At 41.6% G+C, this 15976-nt stretch overlaps 1 protein-coding gene across 1 annotated transcript; it reads left to right on the top strand.

Annotated features, from left to right (window-relative positions):
- Positions 1-2754: 2754 nt before the first annotated feature.
- Positions 2755-12059, top strand: LOC137220682 (granzyme A). The gene is made up of 5 exons (XM_067730068.1): positions 2755-2815; positions 4549-4696; positions 6685-6826; positions 10544-10816; positions 11907-12059. The coding sequence occupies exons 1-5, from the start codon at positions 2755-2757 to the stop codon at positions 12057-12059; spliced, it is 777 nt and encodes a 258-aa protein (XP_067586169.1).
- Positions 12060-15976: the final 3917 nt, after the last annotated feature.

Genomic DNA, 15976 nt, shown 5'->3' on the forward strand with positions numbered 1-15976 from the left:
CAATCTCTTACAAATTCTGCCTTTGATGTCATATCTCAAAGTCCCTTTCTCATTTTTACATGTGTGTGAATATCTGTATATTCAGTTAGTGCTTTTATAGTTGAATGGTGTGCTTTAAGAATCTAACTTCAGGTAAAGTGGCAGGATACAAAATTAATGCACAGAAATCTCTGGCATTCCTATATACTAATGATGAAAAATCTGAAAGTGAAATCAAGAAAACACTCCCATTTACCATTGCAACAAAAAGAATAAAATATCTAGGAATAAACCTACCTAAGGAGACAAAAGACCTGTATGCAGAAAATTATAAGACACTGATGAAAGAAATTAAAGATGATACAAATAGATGGAGACATATACCATGTTCTTGGATTGGAAGAATCAACATTGTGAAAATGACTCTACTACCCAAAGCAATCTATAGATTCAATGCAATCCCTATCAAACTACCACTGGCATTTTTCACAGAACTAGAACAAAAAATTTCGCAATTTGTATGGAAACACAAAAGACCCCGAATAGCCAAAGCAATCTTGAGAACAAAAAAAAGGAACTGGAGGAATCAGGCTCCCTGACTTCAGACTATACTACAAAGCTACAGTTATCAAGACGGTATGGTACTGGCACAAAAACAGAAAGATAGATCAATGGAACAGGATAGAAAGCCCAGAGATAAACCCATGCACATATGGACACCTTATCTTTGATAAAGGTGGCAGGAATGTACAGTGGAGAAAGGACAGCCTCTTCAATAAGTGGTGCTGGGAAAACTGGACAGGTACATGTAAAAGTATGAGATTAGATCACTCCCTAACACCATACACAAAAATAAGCTCAAAATGGATTAAAGACCTAAATATAAGGCCAGAAACTATCAAACTCTTAGAGGGAAACATAGGCAGAACACTCTATGACATAAATCACAGCAAGATTCTTTCTGACCCACCTCCTAGAGTAATGGAAATAAAAACAAAAATAAACAAATGGGACCTAATGAAACTTCAAAGCTTTTGCACAGCAAAGGAAACCATAAACAAGACCAAAAGACAACCCTCAGAATGGGAGAAAATATTTGCAAATGAAGCAACCGACAAAGGATTAATCTCCAAAATTTACAAGCAGCTCATGCAGCTCAATAACAAAAAAACAAACAACCCAATCCAAAAATGGGCAGAAGACCTAAATAGACATTTCTCCAAAGAAGATATACAGACTGTCAACAAACACATGAAAGAATGCTCAACATCATTAATCATTAGAGAAATGCAAATCAAAACTACAATGAGATATCATCTCACACCAGTCAGAATGGCCATCATCAAAAAATCTAGAAACAATAAATGCTGGAGAGGGTGTGGAGAAAAGGGAACCCTCTTGCACTGCTGGTGGGAATGTGAATTGGTTCAGCCACTATGGAGAACAGTATGGAGGTTCCTTAAAAAACTACAAATAGAACTACCATATGACCCAGCAATCCCACTACTGGGCATATACCCTGAGAAAACCGAAATTCAAAAAGAGTCATGTACCAAAATGTTCATTGCAGCTCTATTTACAATAGCCCGGAGATGGAAACAACCTAATTGCCCATCATCGGATGAATGGATAAAGAAGATGTGGCACATATATACAATGGAATATTACTCAGCCATAAAAAGAAATGAAATTGAGCTATTTGTAATGAGGTGGATAGACCTAGAGTCTGTCATACACAGTGAAGTAAGTCAGAAAGAAAAAGACAAATACCGTATGCTAACACATATATATGGAATTTAAGAAAAAAAAAATGTCATGAAGAACCTAGGGGTAAGGCAGGAATAAAGACGCAGACCTCCTAGAGAACGGACTTGAGGTTATGGGGAGGGGGAAGGGTGAGCTGTGACGGGACGAGAGAGAGTCATGGACATATACACACTAACAAACGTAGTAAGGTAGATAGCTAGTGGGAAGCAGCCGCATGGCACAGGGATATTGGCTCGGTGCTTTGTGACAGCCTGGAGGGGTGGGATAGGGAGGGTGGGAGGGAGGGAGACGCAAGAGGGAAGAGATATGGGAACATATGTATATGTATAACTGATTCACTTTGTTATAAAACAGAAACTAACACACCATTGTAAAGCAATTATACCCCAATAAAGATGTTAAAAAATAATAATAATAAAAAAAAAAAAAGAATCTAACTTCAGTTTTCCCTTGATGATTACCCAGCAATCTCAACAATGAATGCATCAAATATCTGTCCTTTCCGCCACTAGAATAGGTTTAAAGATGCTATTTCAAAATAATTTCTTATACAGACTTGAATTCTCAGATTTTTAAATAAACTCATATTTGAAAGTGAAAAAGTTGCCAAAGAAGAGCAATTTTCTATTTAATGTTCTTAATTTAAAATAGTCCCCATGGCTGATTTGCTTCGTTGTGCAACAGAAACTAACACATTATTGTGAGGCAATTATGCTCCAATAAAGATGTATTAAAAATAATAATAATAAATAAAAATGAAACAGTCCCCATGGCTTCACATTTACCCTTTAAGGTAGGAAAGGTCTAACCCTGAAGGAAATGTGAAACAAATAAGTAACCACACCATCTCTAAAATAAAGCTATGTTTTCCAGTAATAAAATACCAAACTCTTTAGCCACATAGCAGAGAAAGATAAAAAGAAAGAACCCACATCCTTTGTGTTTCATTATATATTACTAAGTCAGTACCTGAAACTAAATAGTCTCCATATGTGAGTAACAGAAGCCATGAAAATTCCTTTCCTTTTCTCTTTTCCCACTGGCATGTGTCTCCTTCTAATTCCTGGAGGTAAGACATATTTCCATATGCTTTTTAGTTTTGCTTATAAGAAAATAGACTTTTATATTGCTTTAATTTTTGTTTAATATTGTGTAAAAGGGAAAAAGAAATCACAACTTAATTTCCAATAATTTTTCATGTTACATTTTTTCTTTGCTCTCTAAATGGTATATTGGCTTTTTAAGATGAAAACATACTCTATTGTGTCTACAGCAAAAATATGAAAGCATTAACTATATCTGGAGGTTATCATAAATTCAGGCCAGATCTACAGAGCTCAACCTTCAAGTGAAAAACCAACAAAGCCATTAAATTGGGGATGGATAGATTACTTATTAACTGGAGGGCTCAGTCATACAGATACAACTGAGTAGTCATAGCTCTCAGATAAATCTTAAAACTTTGGTTTTCAGAAGGTATTTGTGAGTGCCTATTTCCAGCAGTGGGGGTGGTGAAGAAAGCAATAACATCAATGTAAAATACTCTAATGAAGTGTGTGTGTGTGTGTGTGTGCGCGCGCGCGCGTGCGCGCACACCAACACTGCATAAAACTTACAATGAAGTATAGCAGTATTCTATGTGGTTTACTTATACTCTTCTTAAGTATCATTGTTATCAGCCCATTTCATATATGAGGAAACCAAGGCACAGAGAGGTTAAGTCCATTTACTAAAGTCATCAACTAGTAAGTAGTAGGGCTGGGATTTGAACCCAGAGTTCAGGTTCTTAACCACACACTATGATATAGCTCAATGATACCTTCAGAGCTGGGATTCTTAATGTGGGATCCATGAGCTCCTTCAAGGCCATGGATGGGCATCAAGAAGTCTGTGACTCTCCCAAAACTGTATGCAAATATTTACATGCATCTGTGTGTCTGTATTATATCAGATTCTCAATGGCTCTATATTTCAAAACTAACAAAGGTACAGAGCCACTACTTTAGGCAAACAGTACATCACAATGGAAAGGATATGATTTTTCATGATGCGGAACTGTATTAGAAGACTGCTTTGCTATTTATTAGTTGTGCAAACTTGGGCGAGGTGATTGCCCTGTCTAAACTTCATGTTCCTTATCTCTACATGGGAATAATAACACCCACCTTGCATTGTAGCAAACATCAGAACCAGTGTCTGAAACTAACCGGTGCCTGGTAAATCGTAGATGCTTTCATTATTATTGCTACTATAGTTGTTGATTTTTTTTCTCTGAATTTAATATAACTTACCAAACCATCATTCCAAATAATAATCTCACCATGGAACACTGTGAGATTTTTAAGATCAATAACACAGTGTCCCACCCAAGACTGAGAAACTGCAGCCTGTAATAGGAAGTGAACAGACTAGTAAAGGCAGAAACAGGAGAATGGGGTTTCTCCCCAATCTGCTTTTACTGTGTGATGTTAAGTCTTTAACCTTTTTGCTTTTTGAGCTTTAAGAAAAGAGACTCTATTGCCTGACATTTTCTACCTCCTAGAGGTAGGAAGGAGACAGACATTATGTTAAAGGTGTTTTGCATTCTTGAGGAAGAGAAGATTGTTTAAGTTCAAGATGCTATTATACAGAGCTGTCATGGAAAATTTTAAAAACTCTGTGCCACCTGGACTGCTTTAATCTTCTCTCCCTGACGCAGAGTGCACATCTATGTACTCGATCTCGATCTATTCATTATATCAGAACTTTTCAGAGGAAGCATGACTTGGTAAGATAGGATTTCACTCTGGATCACTCTTTTAGTTTTTCCAGTATCCTGTGAGGGAATTATAAGAGGAAAAGAAGTACCACCTCACACAAGACGCTACATGGCTCTAATCAAAGGGCTGAAAGTCTGTGCAGGGGCTTTGATCAAAGAAAACTGGGTGTTAACAGCTGCTCACTGTGACCTGTAAGTAATTCTGAGCTCCTCTCATTCTCAGGCAGTTTGCGGGGTGGGGTGGGGGGGACAGGGGCTGTGAAAATGAAGTCCAAAACCAAAATTAGCTAGGGATGGAGAAGAAAGTACACAAGCACATTCACTGATATGTACTATTATTAACTTTATCTCTAAAAGCAAAGGCCAGATCCTATAGAATAAAATTGAAATACATGACCATTTTCTCATATTATTTAAAAATATTTTTTGCTATAAATACCAATATTATCAACATTTTGAAAAAAATGGTGAGAAATAGCACTCATAATCTTATCAACTTCACACAATCACTGTTAATATTTTGCTATATTTAGTTGCAGGCTTTTTCCATAAGTATATTTTACACAGTTGAGCAAGTTAAGTGTTCTCTATGATTACAAGCGATTTACTTACTATTATATAATTAGTTTTGTCCCATGTTGCTACATATTAGATTGAACCATAAGAAATTACTGATATTTAACTGTTTGACTTTACAAAATAGCCATTTCCTATGGTTCAAACTAATGTTTTTCCTAATTGTGATTTGAAAGTCAAAATAACGTTTATCACAAGGATATGCTGCTGTTTTCTTTAACAGTACCTGTTGTTGGTACCTACTATTTCCCTGCTCACTTTTGCATAAATTGCATGAATAAAAGAAGAGACTTAAAAACTAGCTTCCCACAAAGAAGATCAAAAGAGATCTGCATTACGTTGTTGTATCAAATGAGAATATATCAAGTAGGAAATTCAGCACAATGTACACTGTGAAGATCACCACTGGCACTTTTGATTAACAGACCCACTTGGTGCAAAGTCTGTCCGGCAAATCAAGAAATGCTTGCACCCACCTCTCCCAGATTAGCTATCATTAGGTTCACAAACTAGACTTGGCGGCTAGCAGTTTATTTGCTCCTGTGTGTGTGTGTGTTTAGATTCAGCTTTAAAATTTCACTATAAAGTTGATTCATTTCTTCAGTCTTACCTATTAAAAGCCTGACTCTTTTCCATCTTTGTCATCTTTTTTTTTTTTTTTTTCTGGTACGCGGGCCTCTCACTGTTGTGGCCTCTCCCGTTGCGGAGCACAGGGTCCGGACGCGCAGGCTCAGCAGCCATGGCTCACGGGCCCAGCCGCTCCGCGGCATGTGGGATCTTCCCGGACCGGGGCACGAGTCCGTGCCCCCTGCATCAGCAGGTGTACTCTCAACCACTGCGCCACCAGGGAAGCCCCATCTTTGTCATCTTTGAAGACTTAAGCAAGGTACACGGTCTCCCTGAAACACAGAAAAGCAAACCCACTACCTCTGCTCTCACTCTTAGGTTTAGTCTCTAGGTCTTGGGTTGAGTCTCTTCCATTAGGTGTTGATTCCACAAATCCAAGGCAGATGGAGACACTGGCAGCTCCTCTTCCTGCAGCAGTCCTCTTTGGTCAGCACCCAAGCATACCTCTCCAGGCCTTGCCAACCAACGCTCTTGCCTCTGCCGGAAGACCTGGGATTTCTCTCCTGTTGCTTCTTCCTTGAAAAGATGTGAAGCTGAAGCACCTAAGATAACACGTCTTGGGAGTTTTAGGTAAAAATAACTAAAACAGGGCTTCCCTGGTGGCGCAGTGATTGAGAGTCCGCCTGCCGATGCAGGGGACACGGGTTCGTGCCTTGGTCCAGGAAGATCCCACATGCCGCGGAGCGGCTGGGCCCGTGAGCCATGGCCGCTGAGCCCGCGCGTCCGGAGCTTGTGCTCCGCAACGGGAGAGGCCACAACAGTGAGAGGCCCGCGTACCACAAAATAAATAAATAAACAAATAAAAAGTAACTAAAACACCAAAAGAAAAAAACCTCATAAATTCCCCCCTGCCTTGCTGTGCTTGTTTATAAATAGGAAACCATCTGAAATAACTGGTCAGATTTAATAAATTAAGTTCATGCTTAATTTCACCTATTCTCTCACATAAATGATACATCGTCCTTGTTTTTTTCCAGGAAAGGCAATCCTCGAGTTATTCTTGGGGCCCACTCTACCTCCCATAAAGAGAAATATGACCAAGTATTTTCCATTAAAAAGGCAATTCCCCATCCATGCTTCAATCCACAGACATTTGAAGGGGATCTTCAACTCCTTCAGGTAAATATGGCGTTTTTTTTTCAATAACTATTTTGAAATTGCAAAATTTTGAAATTTGATCAGTTTAACTTGAAACTAGTTTTTACACACTGGCCTCATAGCCAGTGGTTGCCTAATGCCAGGATGTAAGGGTAAGAAGTACAGATGGGACCCAGCGCAATTGTACAGATGTTCACCCTCTTGGAATTCAGTTCAATTTAACAGATATTGACAGAAGTCCTACTGTGGTAAGACCTGTCAATCCAAAGTGGTAATGCCACCAGCAACTCAACTGCAGACAAACCACATTGCATTTATTGATTCTTGCTCAGCAAGGGAGACTGTACACCATGAGGAACCATAGGGTGGCTCAGTAAGAGAGTGTTAGATGGGGCTTATCCTAGGATTTGTCAGATGAGGGGGAGGGTTCTAGGAAGTAGGAGTTTGCTCTGAACTGACTGTTGTCAGGAAGTGGGGTAATTCTATGACTGAGTATCTCAGTGAATCTTACTTATCTAGGAGGCTAAATCTGTGATTGATAAGAAGCAGCAATCACTCGTTTTAGCCGATAGGGGGCGCTTGGTCATTTTTGTGGTGGGCACAATGACCTTGCTTTTGCCTGTACTCAAACCTGACTGCAGAGTGGCCTGGGTTTTGCTCCCTTCTTGAGGCTCACCCTGTCTGATATTGGTGCTCTATGACAAGTGTTCATGATCAACAGGAAAAATCGTGGCCCAGCTGTGAGTGCCAGTAAGCTTTTCTCTTCCTCATAAGATAAATAGGTTCTGTTCTCAAAGTGTTCACAGTCTAGTGGGAGAGACAGACAAATATATCAACAGCTCTGATCTGGTGGTATGTGACTCATCGGTGATGGAGATGACTAAGACGGGGACTCTACGGGAGCACATGGTGTGTCCAGGCGGTCAGGGAAGCTTTCTTAGAGAAGGTGCAGGGGTTAGTAGGAAAGAAGGAGGAAAGGGCCTTTCGGGCAGGAAGAGCAGTGTGTATAAGAGGAGTCTTTCTGGAAAATGCATTTGGAAGAAGAAGGGAAGAAAGGGAAGTTATCATGAGATCTGAGAAAGCGGGGACCCACATATTGTGAACCATGGGAAGAAGTTTGAACTTTATGGGGAAGGAAATGGGAAAGTGTTTTAAGCTGGGCAGTGACATGATCAGACTTGTTTTTAGAAGGATTATCTGGCTGCTGTGCAGAAAGTATAACAGAAAAGGCAGAACTGGAAGGCAGAGTGTGAGCTGAGGTTCACGCTTGTCCAAAGGGGCTTGATGAGGAGCTTCCCTAGCAGGAGTCAAGAGGATGCTCAGGGGATCCACACACCCTCATCAGTAGGAGTAAAGACAGGGTCCTAGAGTGCCATGTGTTTCCGGCAAACTCCCCACATTCCCTGCTCCCCAGTACTTATCAGTGACCCCCATACTATCTGCCTTGAGACTCTCAGGCTGGGCCTCTCTCTCGGGTCAATCCTCCTCACCCATACTCTAATTCCCTCCAGTCCCGCTCCCTGGGCAGGGAAAGGCAATTCCCTCCCCTGTCCAGTAGAGGGCACTCCTTGGCCTACTTCCCTCCTGCGGTGTTTCTCCACAGCACGCGCTTCTTTTTTTTTTTTTTTTAACATCTTTATTGGAGTATAATTGCTTTACAATCGTGTGTTAGTTTCTGCTTTATAACAAAGTGAATCAGTTATACATATACATATGTTCCCACATCTCTTCCCTCTTGCGTCTCCCTCCCACCCTCCCTATCCCACCCCTCCAGGCCGTCACAAAGCACAAAGCACCGAGCTGATCTCCCTGTGCTATGCGGCTGCTTCCCACTAGCTATCTGTTTTACATTTGGTAGTGTATATATGTCCATGCCACTCTCTCACTTTGTCACAGCTTACCTTTCCCGCTCCCCATATCCTCAAGTCCATTCTCTAGTAGGTCTGTGTCTTTATTCCCGTCTTACCCCTATGTTCTTCATGACATTTTTTTTCCTTAAATTCCATATATATGTGTTAGCATACCGTATTTGTCTTTCTCTTTCTGACTTACTTCACTCTATGACAGACTCTAGGTCCATCCACCTCACTACAAATAACTCAATTTCGTTTCTTTTTATGGCTGAGTAATATTCCATTGTATATATGTGCCACATCTTCTTTATCCATGCATCCGATGATGGACAGCACGCACTTCTGATGTACCTTAGTTTGTTTGTCTGCCCCCCTCGCTGGAATGTAAGCTTCAAAGAACAGATATTTTTGTCTTTTTATTTGTATGCCCTGTACCAGGTAGTATAGTTCCTAGTACATAGCAGGCCCTCCATAAATATTTCCTGAATAATTTTGGATAAGGGATGGAATTAAGCCAGACAGTGGCAAAGGTCATCAAGAGAAGAGATTCTGCGCTCAGGTTTCAAGAAAGTGGTAGCAGTTGTCAAGTCTCCTTCAGGAACTAAAACTCTTACCTTTACAATAGTGTGGGGTGAGTAGGGGGTACGAGGGGTTCTTGGTCTTGAAGTAAAGTCAGGAAACTCCCCCTCACCTCTGACACTGTGGCCAGTGGGGTGATGTTGCTAGGGAACTCATGAAGAGGGCATCAGGACCTCCGGGCGGTCAACCTTCCACGGTTAAAACCTACCGATGTGCTCATCACTGCTGTGTGTGCCTGACCCCAGGAGAGCTACTTACAAACATATGCATCCCGACTCCAATTCTGATCCATTCATTCAGACCTGAAGTCCTTTCTGGGGGTTCTCCTGTCTCCTTGTCCATCCAACCAGATAACAAGCATGAAGGCTGTGAGAAAGCATGAGTAGGAGAGAAGGAGAGACGTTGCATGTAGGCATTTGAAGTCATGTTCTATGGAGAGATTTTAGACTACGGCCATCTCACTTTCTAAATGCTAGCAGGGTAAGGGTTGGGCACACCAGCAACTCAGAGTGGGCACTGAGGAAGTGGGAACTGTCTAATGTCAGGAAGTGGAGCCTGAAAGCAATGCAATGATAGGAATGTGACAGCGGCCTTTGCTGCTGTGCTCTTATGTTTTTAGAAGGTCTGTAACACCAGGACTCCCTACAGCTTGAGGCAAGAAGAAAAGAAAGAAGTAGAATTATCTTCCTCTACCCTCTACTCAACCTTGATCACACTCCCTGCTCTCCTTGCCTTGACTTTTCAGAAAGAGAGAAAGCAAGGTGGTGAGCCAAGAAGAGAGCTTTAGTGAGTCAAAGAAAAGGGCAGAGCGTGGGTGAGCCCCCAAAGGCAGTTAGGCTGGTTAGCACCTGCTCAGAAGCGGGGAAGCCACATTTCCACGTGGAAAATGAGGACACTGGCCCTTTTCCCACCCCGCCCCACTGCACCTGGAGCCCTGGCTTCCTTCCATTGGTCTCAGTACCAGTCAGTTCACAAACCTAAGACCACCTGAATAAAATAATGATGGCACTCTCCAATACAGCTTTTCAACCACAGAGCTGTCAGCCACCACCAACATAATTTCATCACTGACAGGTCAACTGGACTGAAGTTTATCTAGACTAGCCTAGCAAAACATGCATGAAAAGGTGTGCCGTGACTTTTAAAAAATCAGTAACTGATGGTCAATTAGGTTGGAACAGGACTTCGGCCACGTCCTTCGTAAGAACATGCTAAATAAGCAAGATATCTATTTCAGTCAGCGCTGTTTTCTGGGTTTGGTTACTGTTGTCCTTCCCTAAAACTGCATCTCCTGTCTCTTTTCTAGCTGGATGGTAAAGCAACTATGACCAAAGCTGTAGGAATACTTCGGCTACCGAAAACAGGAGACGATGTCAAACCCCACACCAAGTGTCATGTGGCAGGATGGGGAAGCACCAGAAAAGACACGTGCAAAATTTCAAGTGCCTTGAGAGAAGCCAACATTACTGTGATAGATAGGAAAATATGCAATGATGCCCAGCACTATAATTTTAACCCAGTTATTGATCTCAGTATGATCTGTGCTGGTGGTAGAAAAGGTGAAGATGATTCATGTGAAGTAAGTAAATTAAAAATTTTAACCGTTTGGGGGCTATAGGAAATCAGGCTAAATAGAGTGCCTAGGAACAAGATGGCGGACTGTCATTATTACTTTTTACGTGTGAGGCCTGCAAGAACGTCAGCTTGACACTGGGCTGGTGTGTGCTCCTTTGTCTCAAGGGAAACATTCTGCCCAGGGAAACTTCTCTCGTTCCTAATAATCAGGATCCCATTTAACCACCGCTTATCGATGCTTTTCAGCCCTCTCAGAACTGGTCACATCAGCGGGCATTTATCAGATGGCAGGAACTATATCAAGTCCTATACTCTATGCCACTTGATCCTCAAATAGCCCCATGGGATAGACACTATTATTACCAACTCTATTTTACAGATAGGGAAATTAAGGCTTAGAAAGTTACTTCCCCAAGTTAGCTAACTCGACTGTCAGTGGGGAGGACCTGGACTTAGACTGGGGCCATCTGATTCCCAACTCCTGTGTTGTTCTGCCTCTCCATGTGCGTGACTACGGTTTGGCCCTATTTGGAACTCATGATCCAGAAGTGGTTTGCAAGGTCAGAGAGAATATGAAATGAGGGCTGTTGAAAACTGGAAAAGATCCCTAAAAATTGTTTGAACTATCACAAGTACTCCTTGGTCTGAGACGGCTTAACCCATGTCCTCCTTCAGAGCAGGGAGTAGCTCAGATCCCATCTCATGCCTTCAGGCAGCGCCTACATTCAGTTTTTTCCGCTAACATCTACTGACCAAGAAAAGGGGATACAGGTCAACTGAAGGAGACAATTATTTTCACAATTATTTTAAAGGCTTCCTTTGTTATTCTTTCTTTGTTTTACTGATGAAAATGAGTTTGTACATCTTCTCCAGAATTGCCTTTTGCAAAATGAAAATGATCGGAAAATATAAACAAATCGGTGTTAATTGATGCTGAGGGCAGACAATTAATAAAAAGAGATATAAAATTAGCCTTTAAAAAGGAAAGAGAGAAACAATGTGTGAGCGAATGAGTGAATAAATGAATGACTAAAAAGGTAAGTAAATATCTTTGGAAAGCACTCTTGTTTAAAACATATGACTTTCTTTTCCAGGGGGATTCTGGAAGTCCTCTGATATGTGATAACGTTTTCAGAGGTGTCACTTCCTTTGGGAAGTGTGGTAACCCCCAGAAACCTGGCATCTACATTCTCCTTACCAAAAAATACCTCAACTGGATAAAGAAAACCATTGCAGGAGCAATATAACATTTCTTCTTCAAAGTAGAAAATTGAGGTAACCAAGTAAAGGGTGTTTTAACTTGACCTATCTGAAGAAACACCTCACAACCCTCTTAACCTCGTGTACAAATGACAGTCTGTCTGAAATAAAATTAGCAATGAAAGAAATAACCTCCTGCCTTCACTCTTCCACGACTAGTGAAGACTGATTCATCACATGTTCTCTATCCATGGCAAGAGATGTCCCTTGAGAAAAAGTTCCCCAGTTCAGTGATTCTCTGTTTTATTCAGAATTTGAGGATTGTCACTTTTGTGTTCATCCGTAAAAGGAAGTCAGTCTCAGGGAAATTTAGAATATTCTTCTTTCTTCCAAATGAAACTACAAAATATTTGTGGCCTTAGGAATTTAGAGCCTGATATTCTATTCCATGTTGGAATAAGGACAGAGATAAAGAGGGATTTTTCACTTCCTACTCTATGCTTCTGTATAGTTTAACTTTTTACAAAAATTCTAACTATAAATACAGTGGGAAAGATGAAATGTGTGTTTTAGATAGTTGGAAAATTTGGAATTTGAGGTTAGAGATAGTTCAGGACAATTGCATCATTTATTAATTATAAGTAGACTAAAATTTCATAGACCAATAGGCCACAGTCCAGCCAGTATCTTGATATGTATTTTGCCTTAGCTAATCAATTTATACATGCAAGCACTAAGCTTCATTCTATGTTATTCTTTTTTGGGGGGAGTATAATTGCTTGACAATGTTGTGTTAGTTTCTGCTGTACAACAAAGTGAATCAGCTGTATGTATACATATATCCCCTCCTTCTTGAGCCTCCCTCCCACCACCAGCATCCCACCCCTCTCAATCATCACGGAGCGCCAAGCTGAGCTCCCTGTGCTATGAGGCTGCTTCCCACTAGCTATCTATTTACACATGGCAGGGTATATATATCCATGCCACTCTCTCACTTTGTCCCAGCTTACCCTTCCCCACTATGTCCACATGTCCGTTCTCTACGTCTGCGTCTAGTTCTATGTTATTCTTAATAGATTGTGATATGTAATAAAGGAAAGTGGCTTTTTTATCACCTATCATTTGTATCTCATCTTTTTGTTGTGTTTTTCTCCAAAGAGTTGATTTATAATAAACTCATTCTCTAATAATCCTGGGTGATTTATCCAATTTAATTCCTCAAACATTTCCTGAGGGCCCACCATGTACCAGGCATTACGTCCAGATTTATAAATACTGAGACATGACCACTGCCCTCAAAATATTTGAAGTCTAGTAGAAAACTAGGAGAAATCCATAAATAAGAGGACATCTGCTTCAGGTTCTGAAGAACACATAACAGAGTAAGGCTGTCTACTGTGTTGGGAAGGTGATGGGGGAAAAGATAAATAATATTTCACACTCCCAGCAGACCTCACAATTAGCCCTCAGAGCCTTCCTGCTGAGATCTTCCCTGTATTTAGACAGACCAATAAAAATTTCAGATTCCTGACTAGAATGCCACAGACATCACAACAGCCTGGTGGAAAGAATCACTGGTCCACAAGTCAGACACCAATTCCATCACTGGACAGTATAAGACCTTGAGCAGGGAATTAGTCTGTGCCTCCATTTTCACATCTGTAAACAGTAACATAAAAGGGTCTAATGGGAGGTGCCCCCAAAATCTGAAGTTGAGTGGTCCCGTCCTCCTAGCTCACACCTCCTAGGATGGCTGTCATCAAAAAACAGACAATAACAAGTGTTGGCGAGGATGTAGAGAAACCCTCGTACAACACTGATGGGAATGTGAAATGGCACAGACACTGTGGAAAAGTTTAGCTGTTCCTCAAAAGGTTAGACATTGTGTTAACATATGACACAGCAATCCCACTCCTGGGCACATGCAAAAATCCGTGTCCTCACAAAAGCTTGTATATGAATGTTTATAGCAACATCGTTCATAATAACCAAAAAGTAGAAACATCCCAAAGTCTACAACTAATGAACAGATAAACAAAATGTAGTATGTCTATACAATGGAATGTTATTCAGCCATAAAAGGAAATGAAGTACTGATACATGGTATCATGTATGAACGTGGCTGAACACAGCTAAAGCTTGAAAACACTATTCTAAGTGAAAGAAGCCAGACAGAAAAGGCCACATGTATGATTCCATTTAAAGGAAACGTCCAGAGTAAGCAAATTTATTGACAGAAAGTAAATGGGTATTTGTCAAGGGGTAGAAGGAAGTGGGGGTTGGGGAGTGGCTGCTAATGGTTATGGGGTTTCCTTTTTTGGAGTGATGAACATCTTTGGGAATTAGATTATGGTTATGGGTGCACAAACCTGTGCATATACGAAAAACCATTGAATTGTACACTTTAAAATGGCCAGGTTTATGCTATGTGAATTATATCTCAATTTAAAAAAAAAAAAAAAGAGCTGTCTGTCTTCTAAGAATGAAACTAGAAGCAGCAACTTTCAACGGGTGCACAGGGGTTACCCAAGCATCCCACCCAAAGGGAGGGAGTTGTCAAGAGCCCGCTAAATAGACTTGAGAAGAACAAATCAGACAGTATCTCCAAAGGGCATCCTAGAGATTGAGAAATAGCTGAAGAAAGCTATTCTGTTGTAATCTAATCCTCTCTGTTATCACCAGTATGTCTGAGGAAAAGAGACAGGAGAGACAGACCACTTTCTGAAAAAGGAGAGATAACGATGAATCATTTGTCAGTGCTTATTGTTGCAGAATTACGGTATGCTGATTCTGGAGGCCTGATGTCAGCTCCTTTGAGAGAGACAGCACTAGATCAGCAAGGCAAAAGTCTTACTGGAAGGAAATGTGATTTCAGATTCGGGGTAGGAGTTAGGGGAGTTATAAAATCCTATCTAACCAAGCAATCTTCTGCCTTCAAGCTGATGTGCCTTGCGAGGAGAGAAGACGTGCCCAGAGCAAGTGAAAAATGCCATTCTTCTGTCACACGATAGCGTGCTAAATCTGCTCTCCATTTTAAACATTACTCTCCTCCAAGTTTGGGTACGAGGGTTAGGCCTCCAGAGCTTCAGCAAAGAGCAAACTGCAACATGGATTTTAAGGAGTGCCTCTCACCAACTCAAAGACATCAGCTCCAGCAATTCTGCATCCCTCCCCAGCCCGCCACCTCATCCCCAATTTTTTCCATTCCCATAAGCATATAAACATGCTTCTACCCTCCCCAGCTTAAAAAAAGAAAACGAGACTCCTTCTCCAGGCATTTCCCCCATTTCTCTGTTTTGCTCTATGTCAAAACTCCTCAAATGAGATGTCTATACTCCCATTTCTCTCCTTCCATTCTCTCTGAAACTGCAATATGGCTTTTGCCCCACACTCTAAAGAAATGGCTCGTCGAGGGCTTCATTTTGTTAAACCCAATGGTCAGTTTTCAGTCCCCTTTCACTTGCCTTCCCAGCAGTATTTGACACAGTGGAGCTCTTCCTCCTCTTTTTTTCGGTAGGCGGGCCTCTCTCTGTTGTGGCCTCTCCCGTTGCGGAGCACAGACTCCGGACGGACGCGCAGGCTCAGCGGCCATGGCTCACGGGCCCAGCCGCTCTGCGGCATGTGGGATCTTCCCGGACCGGGGCATGAACCCGTGTCCCCTGCATCGGCAGGCGGACTCTCAACCACTGCGCCACCAGGGAAACCCTCTTCCTCCTCTTTGAAGCACTGTCTTCACTTGGTTTCCAGCACGCCGCCTTCTCCTGGCCCTCCTCCTGCTTCACAGGTCCCTCCTCCTCAGGCCCCGTTGCTGGAGCTCCTCTTCTCTTCTACCTCTTCATGCTGGGGTGACCCGCAGCTAAATCCCGGGACTTTTCTGCTCCATCCTCACTCCCTCTCCCATGGCATTTAGGTTCTATGACTCTGGAGATGGTGCGCCATCTACACGCTGATAATTCCTGATCTG

The sequence above is a fragment of the Pseudorca crassidens genome, chromosome 3 (genome assembly GCF_039906515.1).
Source record: "Pseudorca crassidens isolate mPseCra1 chromosome 3, mPseCra1.hap1, whole genome shotgun sequence".
Taxonomy (NCBI): domain Eukaryota; kingdom Metazoa; phylum Chordata; class Mammalia; order Artiodactyla; family Delphinidae; genus Pseudorca; species Pseudorca crassidens.